Source organism: Tribolium madens, unplaced genomic scaffold (assembly GCF_015345945.1).
Source record: "Tribolium madens isolate multiple individuals breed KSU strain unplaced genomic scaffold, Tmad_KSU_1.1 Scaffold_2;HRSCAF=44;Tcas5.2_LGX, whole genome shotgun sequence".
Taxonomy (NCBI): Eukaryota; Metazoa; Arthropoda; class Insecta; order Coleoptera; family Tenebrionidae; genus Tribolium; species Tribolium madens.
In genome coordinates this window covers 2538382-2553695 of record NW_025400995.1, presented here as the reverse complement: position 1 = coordinate 2553695, position 15314 = coordinate 2538382, and the positions used below count along the sequence as shown (strand labels likewise).

Genomic DNA, 15314 nt, shown 5'->3' with positions numbered 1-15314 from the left:
GCGTCTTTCGCGGTCGCGTGCTTCTTTTTCAAGTTTGCGTCTCAAAAACTTGTCCTGGGGGTAAACTTGCAAAGTCCGGCCGTCCAATTCTTCGCCGTTGAAGTTGCGGCAGGCTCTTAGAGCATCCCCAARACGARAGAATTTGACATACCCATAACCGCGACTGGTGTTAGTGTCTATATTTCGCGWAATAAYACATTCATGYATTTGTCCGCAACTCGAAAAGAAATTTTGAAGGGTAGCTTCCGAGGTTCCAAAATCCAAGTTATTTACTCTCACGATGACGTATCTTCGCCCGTAACTGGTGCTTGGAGCAGGGGGATAGTTTGGCATTACGTGACGTGGATCCATTTTTGACAAATTTTGATTTCTTCTACGTTTTTCTCAAAAACTTTTCTTGAATCGAARGGTTAGAGCGCCATTTTGATACGCAGGCGTCAACTACTAATACAGCCGGAAAAAGTAGTCAAGAGGCGAACTGTATTCATAACCTAGTATTGTATATTTGAACATTTAGCGTTAAATTAGCAATTATTTGCCAACTAATTTGTTTTTAATTCCTAATTTATATTTTTAAAATTGGTCATTTGTCACGTTTTTACAAAATAAAAAACCTTGATTAAAATTTTATAACGCCATTTGACTACGCAGTCGTCGACGTGGAACAACTGTGTTCATAAGGCCATTTAAACTTAACGGTTTTTCGTTGAATTAACAAATATTTYGTAATTGTTACACAAATTAGTATTACAATTACAAATTTATATTTTTTTATTTAGTTTTATTTCTCGTAATCTTACAATATAAAAAAATTAAATTAAATTTTGAACGTCATTTGACTGCGCATGCGTCAACCGTACAATCAATAATGGATCCATGTTAACAAAAATATTTTTTAATAAAAAAAATTGTTAAATTATATAAATTCTACAATTTTAATTCAAATTAATACAAAATTTATGTTTTGTTTATTTTTTTCAGTTTTTAATCTACTGCCATGTTTGAATTTTCAGTGGCGTCACATTTGTCAATACAGTGGCGTGCGGCGTGCAATAAATTTACCATTAAATTTGTTATTAATTTCTATTTTAGTGTATGTGGAAAATTAACGTTAAATTATATGTGCTTTGCATTTTAGGGAACTTAATTATCGATTTGGAGTCCAAAATAGAATCAATGCAGAAACTACCTACGTCAGTAATTTACCTATTTACTACTAATAACTGAATGGTTAAAAATTAACATTTGTGTTCAATATTTTGGTTTATGTCTGTTTTTAGCTATGGAGTTGCAAAGGCGCCAAATATAAATGTGGTTGAAACCGCTAGTCAGTGGCGTGCGGTTCATAATTAATTGCTGATTAAATTCGTCAATAACTGTACCAGCAATTTATATATTTTATTCTGTTAAATAATTTCGACTATAATTATTTGATCGTTTTGAAGTGCATTTATCGATTTAATAAATGTGCAAACCATGTTTCATTTTGTTTGTTCTTTTATTAAAAAAAATCTGGGCGTATTGTGAATATGTGCGTTGGTGGGCGTGTATTATTGTCTGTTGGACGCCTCTGAATAATGTTTAATAATTTTATCCAATGTTGGAACGATTTTAATTCTTCTTGTGTATTTGTGGCACAAGAAGTGGGTCTGGTCTGGTCGTCTGGTAGAGAATTATCCGATTTGTGCTACGGCCGCAGCTGTGTAAAATTTGCTTGGTACAAATGTAGTCACGTATCCGGGTAAAGGGAAAATCCCATCATCTTTCCCTAATGGGTTGTTGTAGAAATTTAAACAGAAGTTTTTGCGCGATCTTCTCGTGACGTCATTCATGAAAAACTGTAATGGACGAAAATAAAAGAGTATAAATACGCGAGGAGGGTTCTTTTTTTCCGTCTGAATTCAAGGTTGAGGTTAATTAAGAATCAGTCCTGGAAAAACAGCCAAAGGCATATAATATACCGCGTTGAAAGCAATTCCGGCGGCAGTCTTTAAAACCCGGGATGCACCTGTGCTTGTAGACTTGCTGGTATTAGACACATCGTATACTGTGACATCCAGCACGGAGATATGAAAGGCGCGTGCGGTGTTTCCCGTTTCCGGTTTGGGTTATTTTTGATATCCTCTTACCTTTTTTTACCTGAATTTTCTCGTGGGAGAACGCTCGTTAAGTTTTATTTAAAAATATCGTTTGTCACTTTTTTATGATTATGAGACTTTTAACTATTGAATTTTAATCTAGCGGATACGTCAGATATTGTTCTCTGAACTTATGTTTCTACAACGACTATAAACAGATTCGCGAATGTTGGAGTGACTTTAAATATAGTATACCTCGACGTCCGTTTACAATCCTTACCCTTTATGAATAATCAATTTCTTTAGTACGTTACTCATATATCATTTTCAACACCACTGTTCAGCAAAACAAATGTGTTGAGTAATTGTATACACCGTCAATACACAATTCTTAGGCCCCAATACTCTTAGAAAAATAATCTTTTGCTTTATGATAATTCTGTTTTGTTCTATTTTTGAAGTTTAACTTAAGAACCGTTTTATCCAGTTCTTTTTAACTTGTGCAATAATTTCATAAATTTAAGTGACTATGAAGTGCTGTTAACTGTTTAACTAGTTTGTCCGAAGGAGAGAGAAATCGACATTTGCGTGGTTGAATTACCACAATTCTGGTGAATCGTAGGTGTAAATAAATTAAAAGAAGGAACACAGGGACAATTAACTGTAAAATAAAAATTAAACATTTGCGCAAACTTGTACGTAGTCGTACATTAACTGCTTTTTCTTAAATTTATTATTGTTTGATGTTGAAAATTGAAACTGAAATCAATACCAGATGTCAATATCGTAAAACATGTTTCAGGATCCGTCAGCTATCAAATTCAACAATAACAAACTAGTATTTGATTGGCAACTATTTGACCACTTATAAATTTGAGACTGAAAAAAAATAATCAGGGCAGACGAATTATTTGATTGCGTTTGTTGTTTCCACGAAAGTGGAAATATCGGAAAAATCGTTAACTCTGAAATTAGTTGTACAAATTTTTAGAATTTAGTCGAAATTGCTTAGATCTATTTCGAAGTATTTGGAACTATTAAAATTATTTTTGGATTGTTTAGAATTACTGGAATTATTTTTGAATTAAATACAAACATTATTTAATTTTTTTAATATTACTGAAACTCTTTGGAATTATGGGAAATATTTTTTTTTTAAATTATGTTGAATTTTTTTGAACTATCGGAATTAGACTAGTCAACACGAAAAAAGAGCCACTTTTTTGTTTTGTTAAATTTTATTTGTGATATTAATAAAGTAAGCTTGGCGACTACCCAGTAATCTAAAAATCAAACATACAGTACCACAAAATTTACTAAAGTATAATTTAAAATAACTATACAGTATGCGCCAGAACTCGCGCCCCAGTGAAAAAAATATCTATAAAAATTATGAAAAGTTATGAGAGTTTTTGTTTTGCACTTTGACTCTATTTATTTCTGTTGGAAAAATAATTTTTCAAGGTTTTTTTTGCTGTAGGTTATTAGAAGAGGAAATAAGGAAGCTGTATTCTAAATTGTAACTCTGTTCAATGTTATTTGTGGCTTCTATTGGCAAAATTTTTGTACCTTTATTAAATAATTGTAAAAAAGAACATACAAGATCATCATCATCATTAAATATACTCGTTTTCATATTAATGTGCATCAAAATAGTCGTTGAAAGGTGGCAACCATGCGAAAATTCAAACCATCCTAAACTCAATCTTCCCTAAAAATTCTTTTTCCAAATAAATGTGTACCCCAGGTAGCATAAAATAATTAAAATAAACAACGTAATTAACATGGGGCAGTAAACAAAGATTTTTGTCATCATTGATGATGTGATTAGATTTGTTCTGAATGACATTAATGACATTTTTTGTGTGAATCGGCCTTTAAATTAAAGATGCATTTGGACTTCCACAACTTACTTGATGCATATTAATATGAAAAAGAGTATAGACATAAAAAATGTCAAATGTCAAAAAATAAATGTCAAAATTTTTTGACAGATAGAATTTTTTCCAGGTTCCAGGTTCCTGGTTCTTACTTGAAATTTTTCTCTGGGGCGCGAGTTCTGGCGCACCTGTATAAACAAGAATTGTAATGAAAATTGCATGACTCTATGGAAGCACTAATCTGAATTTAGTATTTAATATGATTACCATTGCAACACAAAAATTTTCCGAAATTTTTTTGTCACAACAACTAACCTCAAATAATTAGTAAACATCACAAACTAAGATTTACTTACTTGAACTTTTGATATTATACAATTTTCACCCGAATACCCCTCGTGCATTGCTTGAATCCGGATATTTTTTTTCGTTTCAAAAACGTGTAATTAGTGACGTTTTTGACAATCACTCGAAAAAATTTCCGAGAACAACAATGTACTCGGGATATTATAAGTAAAAATATTATTTCCTCCAAAAAACATTCAGATTTTTAAAAGTGGATTCTTTTTTATTTTGACTAGTTTATTTTCAAATTACGGGAATTAAGTTGGAATTACAGGAATTATAGGAATTAATTGGAAAACAATGAAATTACGATAGATTATTGAAATTACTGGAATTTCGATGAAATTTTCTTGAAGTTACTGGAGTTATTTGTAAATTACTGGAATACTTTTTGGAATTATCGGAGATGACTTATTTTCAAAATTACGTTAGATTTTTAATTTGGAATTATAGGAATTAGTCTGAAAACCACGGAATGACGGTGGATTACTGGAATTTTTTTTGGAAATGAAATTCAGTAATTGAACTCTACATATTCTGTTTTTTGAATTGGCGATTTTTTATTATTTCACATTTTATTAATTTTTTTTTTAACAATGTTGACTTCAGTGATATGTCTCAGACCCGAACAAACCCACTGTTTTATTGCGTTTGTTTTGGTGTGTTAGTCTTTAGCTTTGGTCACGAAACTGGAATAGGTACTATTCATTGTTTTGAAAGAAAGAAATACCAACTGCAGAATTATCAGTTGAAAGACAATCCAAGTCTTGACGCAACCATTATGTCCTTGTTTTAAGTTCAGAGTAAAAAATCCAAAAATGCAGTTGTAAGTTTAGCTCGTTTAGTTGTGTGTAATTAATTGTTTTCCAACTTTGGGTCGTTTAATAGGATCATGTCGTCATTTCGGTGTGTTTATTGACTTAAGTCGATGTGACTTAAGTCGTTTGGTGTAATTGCAGTGTTTTCGCATTGGCGAAGTGTGCCGTGGTTTGTTTATCCGGCTGATCGTGCTATACAGTAGTGTGGTAGAAATAGACTTGTAGTTAAGAACAGAACAGAAGTCGCATCTCGCCCACGCCAGACGTTGTCTGCGTCCGTAGTACTCCTCTGAGAGTGCCAGAGTATAGTCATAGAGTAGTAAATCGCAGCCTATTGTCCGCGCGTGTCAACTTTTATTTTCATTCATAAACCCGCATGTTTCGAAAATGCGGTCCTTCCGAGGGACTAAATCCGGCCAGTTTTGACTTTTGAGCGGAGACAGAGGAGTGCGGAGTGATCTTGGACCGAAATAGAAGTGATTTTGTGCAGTCTTGGACGATTTGCGAGCAATTCTGATGGGTAAGTTGGGCTCCAATTGGCTCAATTAAGCCGAATTACCGACAATTGATAAACTTGTGACGCAATGCAAATCGGTTATTTTGGATTCAGCTTGATTGCATCTTGAAAAAATTCTGATGGGCCATGTGCGTCCTTACGATTATCATACAACGGCCAATCATTGCATAATTGTTACGTTATTGTGGTTTACAAATGGCACTCGTGTGGTCAATACTAAAAGACATATTCACTATAATGTATTCAAAAATTCTCCCACATGAATGATTCATTGTTGCATTTAATAGTTTTCGATTTTAAGGGACTAACACTAACTTGTTTATCTGTTTTATCACGAGCTGCACTTAGCTTCCATTACTGTTTCTCATCCATCGACGCTTAATTCCATCATAACATCCTAAAAATCGGCTTGTTTACATTGAAAAAATTAATTTCGATGAACTCGATTTCGGTTTATTTTCGCATCTTTGATCCTAGCTGCACTTTTGATTAAAATTGACAACCAGACACGAAGCAAAAGCTTCAACTATCGAATAGGAATGCTAATAGTTTATTTTTTTTATTTAAGGCTATTGTTCTCGTCATAATCATTCGCAAGGTACACACTGTATACAACTCGAATACTAAATAGATCCGAGTGAGTTGGTCGCACTGCATCTTAATAAGTTAAGGTTTGAATTGCTTGTTAAATTATATCCGGTGGTTATGTTGTCCAAGCGGTTGGTTCATGGGCCAGGATAAAATACCGCCAAAAGTTTTCGGTGTCGGATTACGTACAACTCGTTTAGTTTCCACTAAATCACTTCATTCCACTACAAATTGCCCAAACATTTAAATAGCCATTATTCAACCAGCTGTGTCAACAGAATAAACACTTTACTACCCCGCCATTATCCTCAAAAAACTCATTTCTTAATTCGGCCCCAATCAGGCATGAGGGCTAATCATTTGAACATTAATTTCCCACGGAAATTATTATCATAGTACCCCTGACTCACTCTATGTATCAGCGATGTATCAAGCTTCAAGAAACCGGACAAACGCACAAGTTCATTGTATCATTTTTCAAATAATAAATATTAGAACAATTAAAATTTTCTCTTAGCACCTTTGAGTTAATTCAATTAGCATTTTTTAGAACCTGTTGTGAAACTAGTAAAAATCACTTTTCCGCCCTTTAAAACCGAGATAACAATTTTTATTTGTCACAACGATTGGCATGTATTAGAGTGTCCTAATACCCAATTTTAGGGAAAGAAATTATGAAAAGCTTTCTGTTAAAACAATTGACTGTTTTGTACAGTAAAACGTTTAGCTGCAGCGGTAAACGTGGAAAATTAATGATCTAGGATAATTACACACGACGTTGGATTTTGTAACGTATCTGATGTCATAAATTTTTTCTTTATAGATTTTATCTACTGATCGTCGATGTTTATCATTTGTCACAAGCTTTTAACTTTAAACAACTGTTTGTATTGAATTTCAACACTTATTGTGTTTTGTTCCCCAAATAATGGGTAGTAAATTAAAAACGGCGTTAGTTTTATTACTCTCACCCCACTCTGAATCTTTGACAAAGTCTAACAGCTTGTATGCACGTGACAAATATTTTTTTTAATTCGGATATCAAGCTATTTTAAGTGACAGGTATTTTCGTGACTAGCTATATTAATTGGTCGAAAAGGAAAAATATAACTGAAAAATTCCAACTGTTTAGAAACTTCCGGTTGTTAATGTGAATAATTTTTCCGTGTTTCATATGCGGAATTCGCGGCGAAAATAGCTAACGGAGTCAATCACCCGAATCAAATTTTTGAAAAAATTTTGAATTGTGTATGCGGGACCAGTTGAGAGAAGTGTTAGATAATTCATGAATTGTGTGTTATAAATTTTAAATAGATAGGAGAGAGACAAAGTTGCATGTGTGAGGGGAAATTGTGATTTATGTTGTATCTCTGATTGTTGAAATAAAGCAAAAATGTAAAAATAGCGGGGAACATAACAAAATGGCATTAAAATTTTTATGGATTTTTGGCTATTTATAGCATTATGATGGACGTAGTTGAACAGAAGCGGTGATGAACTATAACTTCCCTTGAGGTTTGAGACGGGTGTCAGGGTTGTTCATTTATATTATTTAAAATTTCGAGCGTTGTTATGAATGTTGTACGTCAGAGCGCCAAATTGGGCACAATAACATTGTTCTTTGTCAAACAATCGACGGGGAAAATGTCGGGTGTAAGGAAAATCGCGGATTTGTGGTGTTGAAATTAGTGTTTTATTGGCAGATCGGTCCGAATTGGAAAAAGTGTGTGGTCCGTGTTGTGGGTAAGTCGAGTTCGAATTGCGTGGGATTTATTTAAATGGGATGACACTGCATGGTAGGAAGAAGAGAATAAATAAACCTGTGTAGGGCCAGTGTCTGTGCTTTCTACAGGAGCGAGATAACATCTGATATATAATAAGGGGCTCTATTAATTTACGACGGGGCCCGCACAGGAACACGTCTTAGTTGGGATGATAAAGGGCCATATGGCTTTTTTGACCATAGTGAAATATTACCGACTTACCTAACAATAACCTAATTATTAAAATTCCACGCTCTAATAGTGATTTATTCTGACAAATGTATCTCAGACGAATTTTAAGAAACCCTCTGGCAGCAAGCCAACCGCAAAAAATACTGGAAAGTTTCTCCCATTTGTTTTATACTCATAATCTGCATTGATTTTTCATAGAATTTGCAATATTTTCAATTGGATACTTACAGTTTCTCCGAAACGCGTTTTAATATATGGATTGTTTGACGTCTGGTTTATGATTGATTTCCAAGGTTGAAAATGACCAGAAATCGTTGCAAGCGCACTAAAATAGAAATAAATTAGACACGGATATCCCGTAATTGATTTTAACCCGGGTTTTATATAGATCGGAAATTATTTAAATATCTTAACAATAACAATGAAGTCAACGTAATAAAAATTCTAGGTCGAGCATATGTCCATTTTTGTGTTTTACAAGTTGGCAACAAGGCAACATCCCTTATTTCCGGTCATTTCGTACCGAAGAGACTTCTGACTTTGTAACTCCATTGAATTGTTGTAAATTGCTTTAAGACGCTGTGCTCAGAGAGGCAGGCACACTTTTTCTTTGCTTTGCCCAACTACAATGAATTCTTTGAGGAAAACGGTTTATTCCATGTATTTAGGTCAGTTCGGTGATTAAATCCCTAGTGTGATCAAGTCGATCTTTTAAAATTCATCAAGAATGTTTCCATTTATTGTTTGACGCGACCTTCGTTGCATACGTGACGCCATTCCGATTGTCCCTTTTTAGATTAGATTGAATAATTCAAGAAATAACAGCCAACAAAGACATTTATGCGTAGATAATCTGTATAAAACGAATGAAAGAAACTTGTGGAGTTTCTGGAAACTCTAAGCTTTGATCTCCGGGTCAAGATCTGACTTTGAAGCAATAATCTTATTAATAATCCCTCATAAACCCGATTGGGCTCTAAATATTAAAACACATCGAACCTGAAGCCGAGGTGAAGAAGTTGGTAGACTTGTAACGGAAATACGCTACTAGCCCGTTCCGTCTACTGTTCTGCACATGTGGTAAACACGTGTGCCTGTTTTTAGTCAGCAATAACCATTCCTAGTCCCTCCAATGATGCACTACCTGCGGTTCAGGTCTTGCCAACTTGAGAATTTGTCAAGTCATCTCCAAAATATTTATACAGATGCAAGACAATTTGTGTTAATTACATAATCAACGGATGGAATTATTAATCTCGCGACACCTGAAAAAACATCCTCGACTTTGTCACAACTTTTAATTACGTTAATTCAAGCCGAATTTACCTCAAACTTCAAGATTCGAGCTAAATTTAAAAAATCAACGCTTGGCAGAAGCGACGTGGTTAAAATTAATCCTCTAAATTATTATATGGATCGCGGACTAGTGACATTTTTTCATAAACCTATTTAGTGAAAGCTTAAGGATATTAATAAGATTTATATATTTCACTCAGGCTGAGACATGAAAAGCCTTTCCGTTACTCAAAATAAACTCTTCTTTTCAGAGACATCATGATTCCGAATATTTGGTACCTCTTCGTCTTAGCGACTTGCACCAAGGCCCTGATATCAAGTTGTAAGAAGGTCACTAAAGGCTTGTAATGCAAGTAATTTTACCATTCTAGCACACACACCTTCAAATCAAACCGAAGACAAAGCGCCATATTTTATAGAACGCAATTTACCAGTTCTTGTGTCAGGAAGGCAAGGCGAAACCACTATACTGAAGTGTGGTGCTAAAGGTACACCAAAACCTCAAGTTTCGTGGTTTAAAGACCACAATCTTATCAATGAAACCAACAGTAACAGAAGATATCCAAATCATCAAAACCTTCACATCCGAAATCTCCAATCTGAAGACAACGGTTTGTACAAATGTCTTGTTTGTAACATAGTTCGTTGTATTCATCGCATTTACAACCTTGTTGTTGGTAAGTTTATTAAAGTGAAGCTCTACAGGACGTAACCTCGACTTTATATAGAACCATTTGATGCAAACACATTTAATAACAATGATCTCGACACCTCGAATGAGTCAAAATTAGAAAAAACCACTTCTAATTTTTCTACAAGATTTGGTAATCGTACAATGAAACCACACTTTCGTAGACCAAATAAAATGAAAAAAACCGTATCAGTGGGGATTAATAGAAAAGCGGTTTTAAAATGTAGAGCATTTGGAAATCCTCTTCCCATTATATCATGGTATAAAAATGGCAGAAAATTGTTAGAAAAAAGGAGAAAAACTATTCAAAGTCAATGGGCTTTAGTTGTGAAACATTTTAATCTACACGATTCGGGAAATTATACTTGTGTTGCTTGCAATTCGATAGATTGTATCAATCATACGTTTATTCTATTAGCAAAAGGTTTGTCAGTGTAGTAATACCCAAAAACAAATTTAATAATTTTTTTCAGAACCTTGTGACTTTGATGTTACCTATTTGAAAAATGCCTCTTTAGATTCGGATTCCAATGTAACTCTACCTTGCAAAGTTAGAAGGAGATATGAAACGGAGAAGATAGCCCCCTATTGGGTAAACCCGAAAAAAATGTTCAAAATCCAAGTGAAACCTGCTGGTAACATGGTGAACCTCAAATGTAAAGCTGGAGGAAATCCAACTCCCAATATCACATGGTACAAAAATGACAAATCACCAAATCGTCAATTGGGTGAAATTCGATATCAACACTGGGGTTTGACTTTGGAAAATCTCGTTACTAGTGACACCGGTGATTACACTTGTGTCGTTTGCAATGAACTTGGTTGTATTAATTTTACATACATAGTTGACGTTATTGGTAAGTCTTTGTTTATTATTTATTTTGCGAAAGTTGAGAAAAAATGATTTAAATAGAACGTTTCCCGTCAAAACCATACATTAAAGATGGTTATCCTCAAAACCTCACAGTTTTGGTAAACACCACTGCAACATTTGAATGTCCTCAAATGATCGCTGATCTAGAACCGTTGATACAATGGGTGCGATACAACAAATTGGAAAATTACGACAATTTCACTACTTACAACAAAAGCGTCTTAAATGTACAAAAGACTGACAATCCAGAAGTGTATGAAATAAAAAATGTAACATATCAAGACGAAGGTTGGTATGTATGTATTGCAACAAATAGTTTAGGAGAAGTGGCTTCAAAGGGATATTTGAAAGTTGTCAATAGTAAGCATTAATTGTTTTTATGAAAATTGTTTATTGATTTTTGAAAAATGTTAGGTCTTCGTAAAAAACGAGAAACGGAGAAGAAAGCCCCCTATTGGATAAACCCCAAAAAAATGTCCAAAATGCAAGTGAAACCTGCTGGTAACATGGTGAACCTCAAATGTAAAGCTGGAGGAAATCCCACTCCTAACATCACATGGTACAAAGATGACAAACCTCCAAAACGTCAATTGGGTGATATTCGATATCAACACTGGAGTTTGACTTTGGAAGATTTAGTTACTGGTGACACCGGTGATTACACTTGTGTCGTTTGCAATGAACTTGGTTGTATTAATTTTACATACAGAGTTGACGTTATTGGTAAGTCTTTGTTTACTATTTATTTTGCGAAAGTTGAGTAAAAATGATTTAAATAGAACGTTTCCCGTCAAAACCATACATTAAAGATGGTTATCCTCAAAACCTCACAGTTTTGGTAAACACCAACGCGACATTTGAATGTCCTCAAATGATCGCTGATCTAGAACCGTTTATACAATGGGTGCGATACAACGAATCGGAAAATTACGAAAATTTCACTAATTATAACAAAAGCGTTTTAAAGGTACATAAGAACGGTTGTGGGCGGTGCGGTGGTGGTCAAAATCATATTCTTTCTGCTTTTTAATTATCTGGTTTTCGCGGTTTTTATCATTCATTTCTTTTCTAGAACGTTATCACAACAAACCTGTCCTTACACATCCATTAGAAAACACGACTGCGGTTGTGGGCACAAGTATAAATCTCACTTGTACCTTTCTTGCTGATTTAAACCCTTTCATTCAATGGACTAGGGAATACCCCAATAAGAGTGCGGTTGTGGTGCAGGTATTTTTCTTTCTTTTAACCAAATTTTCAATTTCTCAATCCCAATTAACAATCTAACTTTACATTTTTCACTGAACGATAACTTTTTTGTTATTTTCTCTAATACCTTCAAATTTTTTCCAACAATAGAAAAGTGGAGACACTGATAATCCTGAAGTGTATGAAATAAATAATGTAACATATCAAGATGAGGGTTGGTATGTATGCATTGCAGCGAATAGTTTAGGTCAAACGGCTTCAAAAGGATATCTAAAAGTTGTAGATAGTAAGTTTTTAATTTTGAAACAATTTGTTACTCAAAACACAATTTTATAGGTTTTGAAGTGGAACCTAAGAATCATTTTATAGTCTACGCAGCTGTGGCCATTTTCTTTATTATTCTAATTTTGATATGTTCCATCTTGCTGGTGTTCTTTAAAAAGTTGAAGATGTACGTAATTTCACCAAAAAAATTTTTCTCACATTTTTCATTTTAGTGATAAGCAGAAAAAAATGTTAGCTTTAGAAACAGTTCGTGCTGCTGTTGTTACTCAATGGACTAAAAAAGTTATTATCGAAAAAATACAAAATACTAACGAGGATGTCTCCGAACCTTTGCTGATGCCGGTGGTTAAAATAGAAAAACAAAAAAGCCAAAATAATAATTCCGGAGATGGAATGATTTCTGAATATGAGTTGCCAATGGATTCTGATTGGGAAATTCCAAGATCATTGCTTTGTCTTGGAAAAAGTTTGGGTGAAGGAGCTTTTGGTAAAGTTGTCAAAGCTGAAGCTGTAGGTTTGCTAAAACCTGGTGTAACAAGTATAGTCGCAGTAAAAATGCTGAAAGGTAAATAAAACACTACTTGTAAACACAAACATTTCATTTTTAACAATAGAAGGGCACACTGATAACGAAATGATGGATTTAGTATCAGAAATGGAAATGATGAAAATGATAGGAAAACATAACAATATTATCAATTTATTGGGTTGTTGTACCCAAGGTGGACCTTTATACGTTGTAGTGGAATACGCTCCTTATGGCAACTTAAGGGATTTTCTTCGACAACACAGACCCTCATCTGGCTACGAACCAGCTATCGGTCTTGAAGAAAAAGAAAAGAAAACTTTGACTCAGAAAGATTTGGTCTCTTTTGCGTATCAGGTAGCTCGAGGAATGGAGTATCTGGCATCGCGACGAGTAATTTTTTTTTAATTTTAATATAACGCAATAATAAAATTGACTTCTAGTGTATTCATCGAGATTTAGCAGCGCGAAACGTGTTGGTCAGTGATGACTACTTTTTGAAAATTGCAGATTTTGGCCTTGCTCGAGATATCCACTGTAACGATTATTACAGAAAAACAACCGATGGACGACTTCCGGTTAAATGGATGGCACCGGAAGCGCTTTTCCATAGAGTTTACACCACCCAATCCGACGTTTGGTCGTATGGTATCTTATTATGGGAGATAATGACACTTGGAGGTTTGTACAACATGTCAAAAAATTCATATTTGTAATCAAATAACAGGTACACCATATCCGTCTGTTCCGAGTGTTGAAAAACTTTTCCAACTTTTACGTAATGGCCACCGTATGGAAAAGCCGCCATGTTGTTCGTTGGAAATTTACATTTTGATGCGAGAATGTTGGAGTTACAAACCGAACGAAAGGCCGACTTTTTCGCAACTTGTGGAGGATCTTGACAGAATTTTGACGATCACAGCAAATGAAGAGTACCTAGATTTGGGGCTCCCCCAATTGGATACTCCTCCATCGAGTCAGGAGTCAAGCGGCGATGAGGAGGATTTTCCTTTCGATAGTTTAACTAGTCAGTGTCTCAATAACGTGCAGCTTTCGTGATTGACTGATTTCACAAATTTGGACTTACTTTTTTAACTAATTGTGTTACTATTTTGTAATCTAATCAGACGTAAATGTTATACATGTGTATTTCATGGTTTTCAGTTCACGTTTTTATTTAGTTCACCAAAGAAAATGCAATTTTAGTTTTTAAATAGTTAAGATTAAGACTGTAAATTTATGTAATAATAAAATTTCGTAATTGAAGTTGTGTATTTGAGTGTATTGGTGGTTGCCGATGCGTTGATTTAATTGGAGGCTTATTTCTTGAGTCGGATAAACGGTTAAGATAAATTCTGTAGAAATATATTAGTTGGGATAGGTTCCTTTCGAGTAAACGTCATCAAGGAACCTTAATTAGAGAGAAATTCCAACCAATAATTGCTACGAATTGGTAAATTAATTGCCGTAAATTGCAGTAATTTGTCAACGCAGTGAAAGGTGTAAGATAATTAAATGTTTAGGAAGTTGTTGAAACGCAACTTGTGCATGGTTTTATTTATCTCGGTTGAAATAATAAAAATAAAATTTATGGTAACCCAAGCGTTGTAATAAAATTTCAATCTATTCTAGTGTAAAAAATTTGGTGTAAAGATATGGTATATTTAGCCCACTTGGCGCTATTCATCACTGAAAATTATAGCTGAGACATAAAGTGGATTGCGGTTCGTGAAATATTTTCGTAATTATAGCATTTTGATAGTTTTTCGAGTTATGTAATCAACAAAGTAATGGCAGCCTTAAAACTCTAATTAAAACCGTTTTATTTGGGAATTGTTTGGTTGAACTGCAATGCAAGCAATTTGCTCAAATACCCCGGATTCCATCTAATCCAACATTCATCAAACTTTTGAAAAATACATGTCAAAATTGGTTTTCTTATTAAAGTGAAGCAAAAAAAGAGTTATGGGTGGATTTTGCATACTTTGTTGAATCGTTGACAGTCGTATCGTAAAACTACTATTAGATTCAGGAGGCACAAATATGCGCTCTGCTTTACGATTATAAATTGGAGCTCGCATTCACCAATTTGCATCTAAGGTTGTAAAACAATAATTCATGGCTCGCTAAAAGTAACAATTCAAAGATGCTTCCATTTTAACTTTGTGAATTTTCGTTTTGTTAATCAAAGGAGAACTCGATTCAGATCCCCTTGCCTTGATAGTGTCGCTACATACAATTACTCATGCAGC

The 15314-nt window shown here is 34.2% G+C and overlaps 2 protein-coding genes across 3 annotated transcripts in view; one reads left to right on the top strand and one right to left on the bottom strand.

Annotated features, from left to right (window-relative positions):
* The window catches only part of LOC123006591 (29 kDa ribonucleoprotein A, chloroplastic-like), a 1777-nt gene extending 1204 nt beyond the window's left edge, over positions 1-573 (bottom strand). Inside the window, exon 1 of the mRNA XM_044401180.1 lies at positions 55-573. Coding sequence (XP_044257115.1) covers positions 55-351 — 297 coding nt within the window. The 5' untranslated portion in view covers positions 352-573. The remainder of the gene's footprint in view (positions 1-54) is intronic.
* A 4744-nt stretch (positions 574-5317) lies between these two features.
* On the top strand, positions 5318-14328 carry LOC123006055 (fibroblast growth factor receptor 2-like). 2 transcript variants are annotated; one of them, XM_044400204.1, is made up of 14 exons: positions 5318-5641; positions 9729-9799; positions 9849-10154; positions 10206-10592; positions 10642-11025; positions 11082-11402; positions 11457-11765; positions 11822-12009; positions 12402-12537; positions 12588-12702; positions 12749-13101; positions 13151-13455; positions 13506-13743; positions 13790-14328. In XM_044400204.1, the coding sequence occupies exons 2-14, from the start codon at positions 9736-9738 to the stop codon at positions 14119-14121; spliced, it is 3438 nt and encodes a 1145-aa protein (XP_044256139.1). In that variant the 5' UTR covers positions 5318-5641; positions 9729-9735; the 3' UTR covers positions 14122-14328. The 2 variants fall into 2 exon arrangements, with proteins under 2 accessions (XP_044256139.1, XP_044256140.1); XM_044400205.1 differs by lacking the exon at positions 11822-12009 and adding an exon at positions 12115-12272 and having other exon boundaries at positions 5319-5641.
* The last annotated feature ends 986 nt before the right edge of the window (positions 14329-15314 follow it).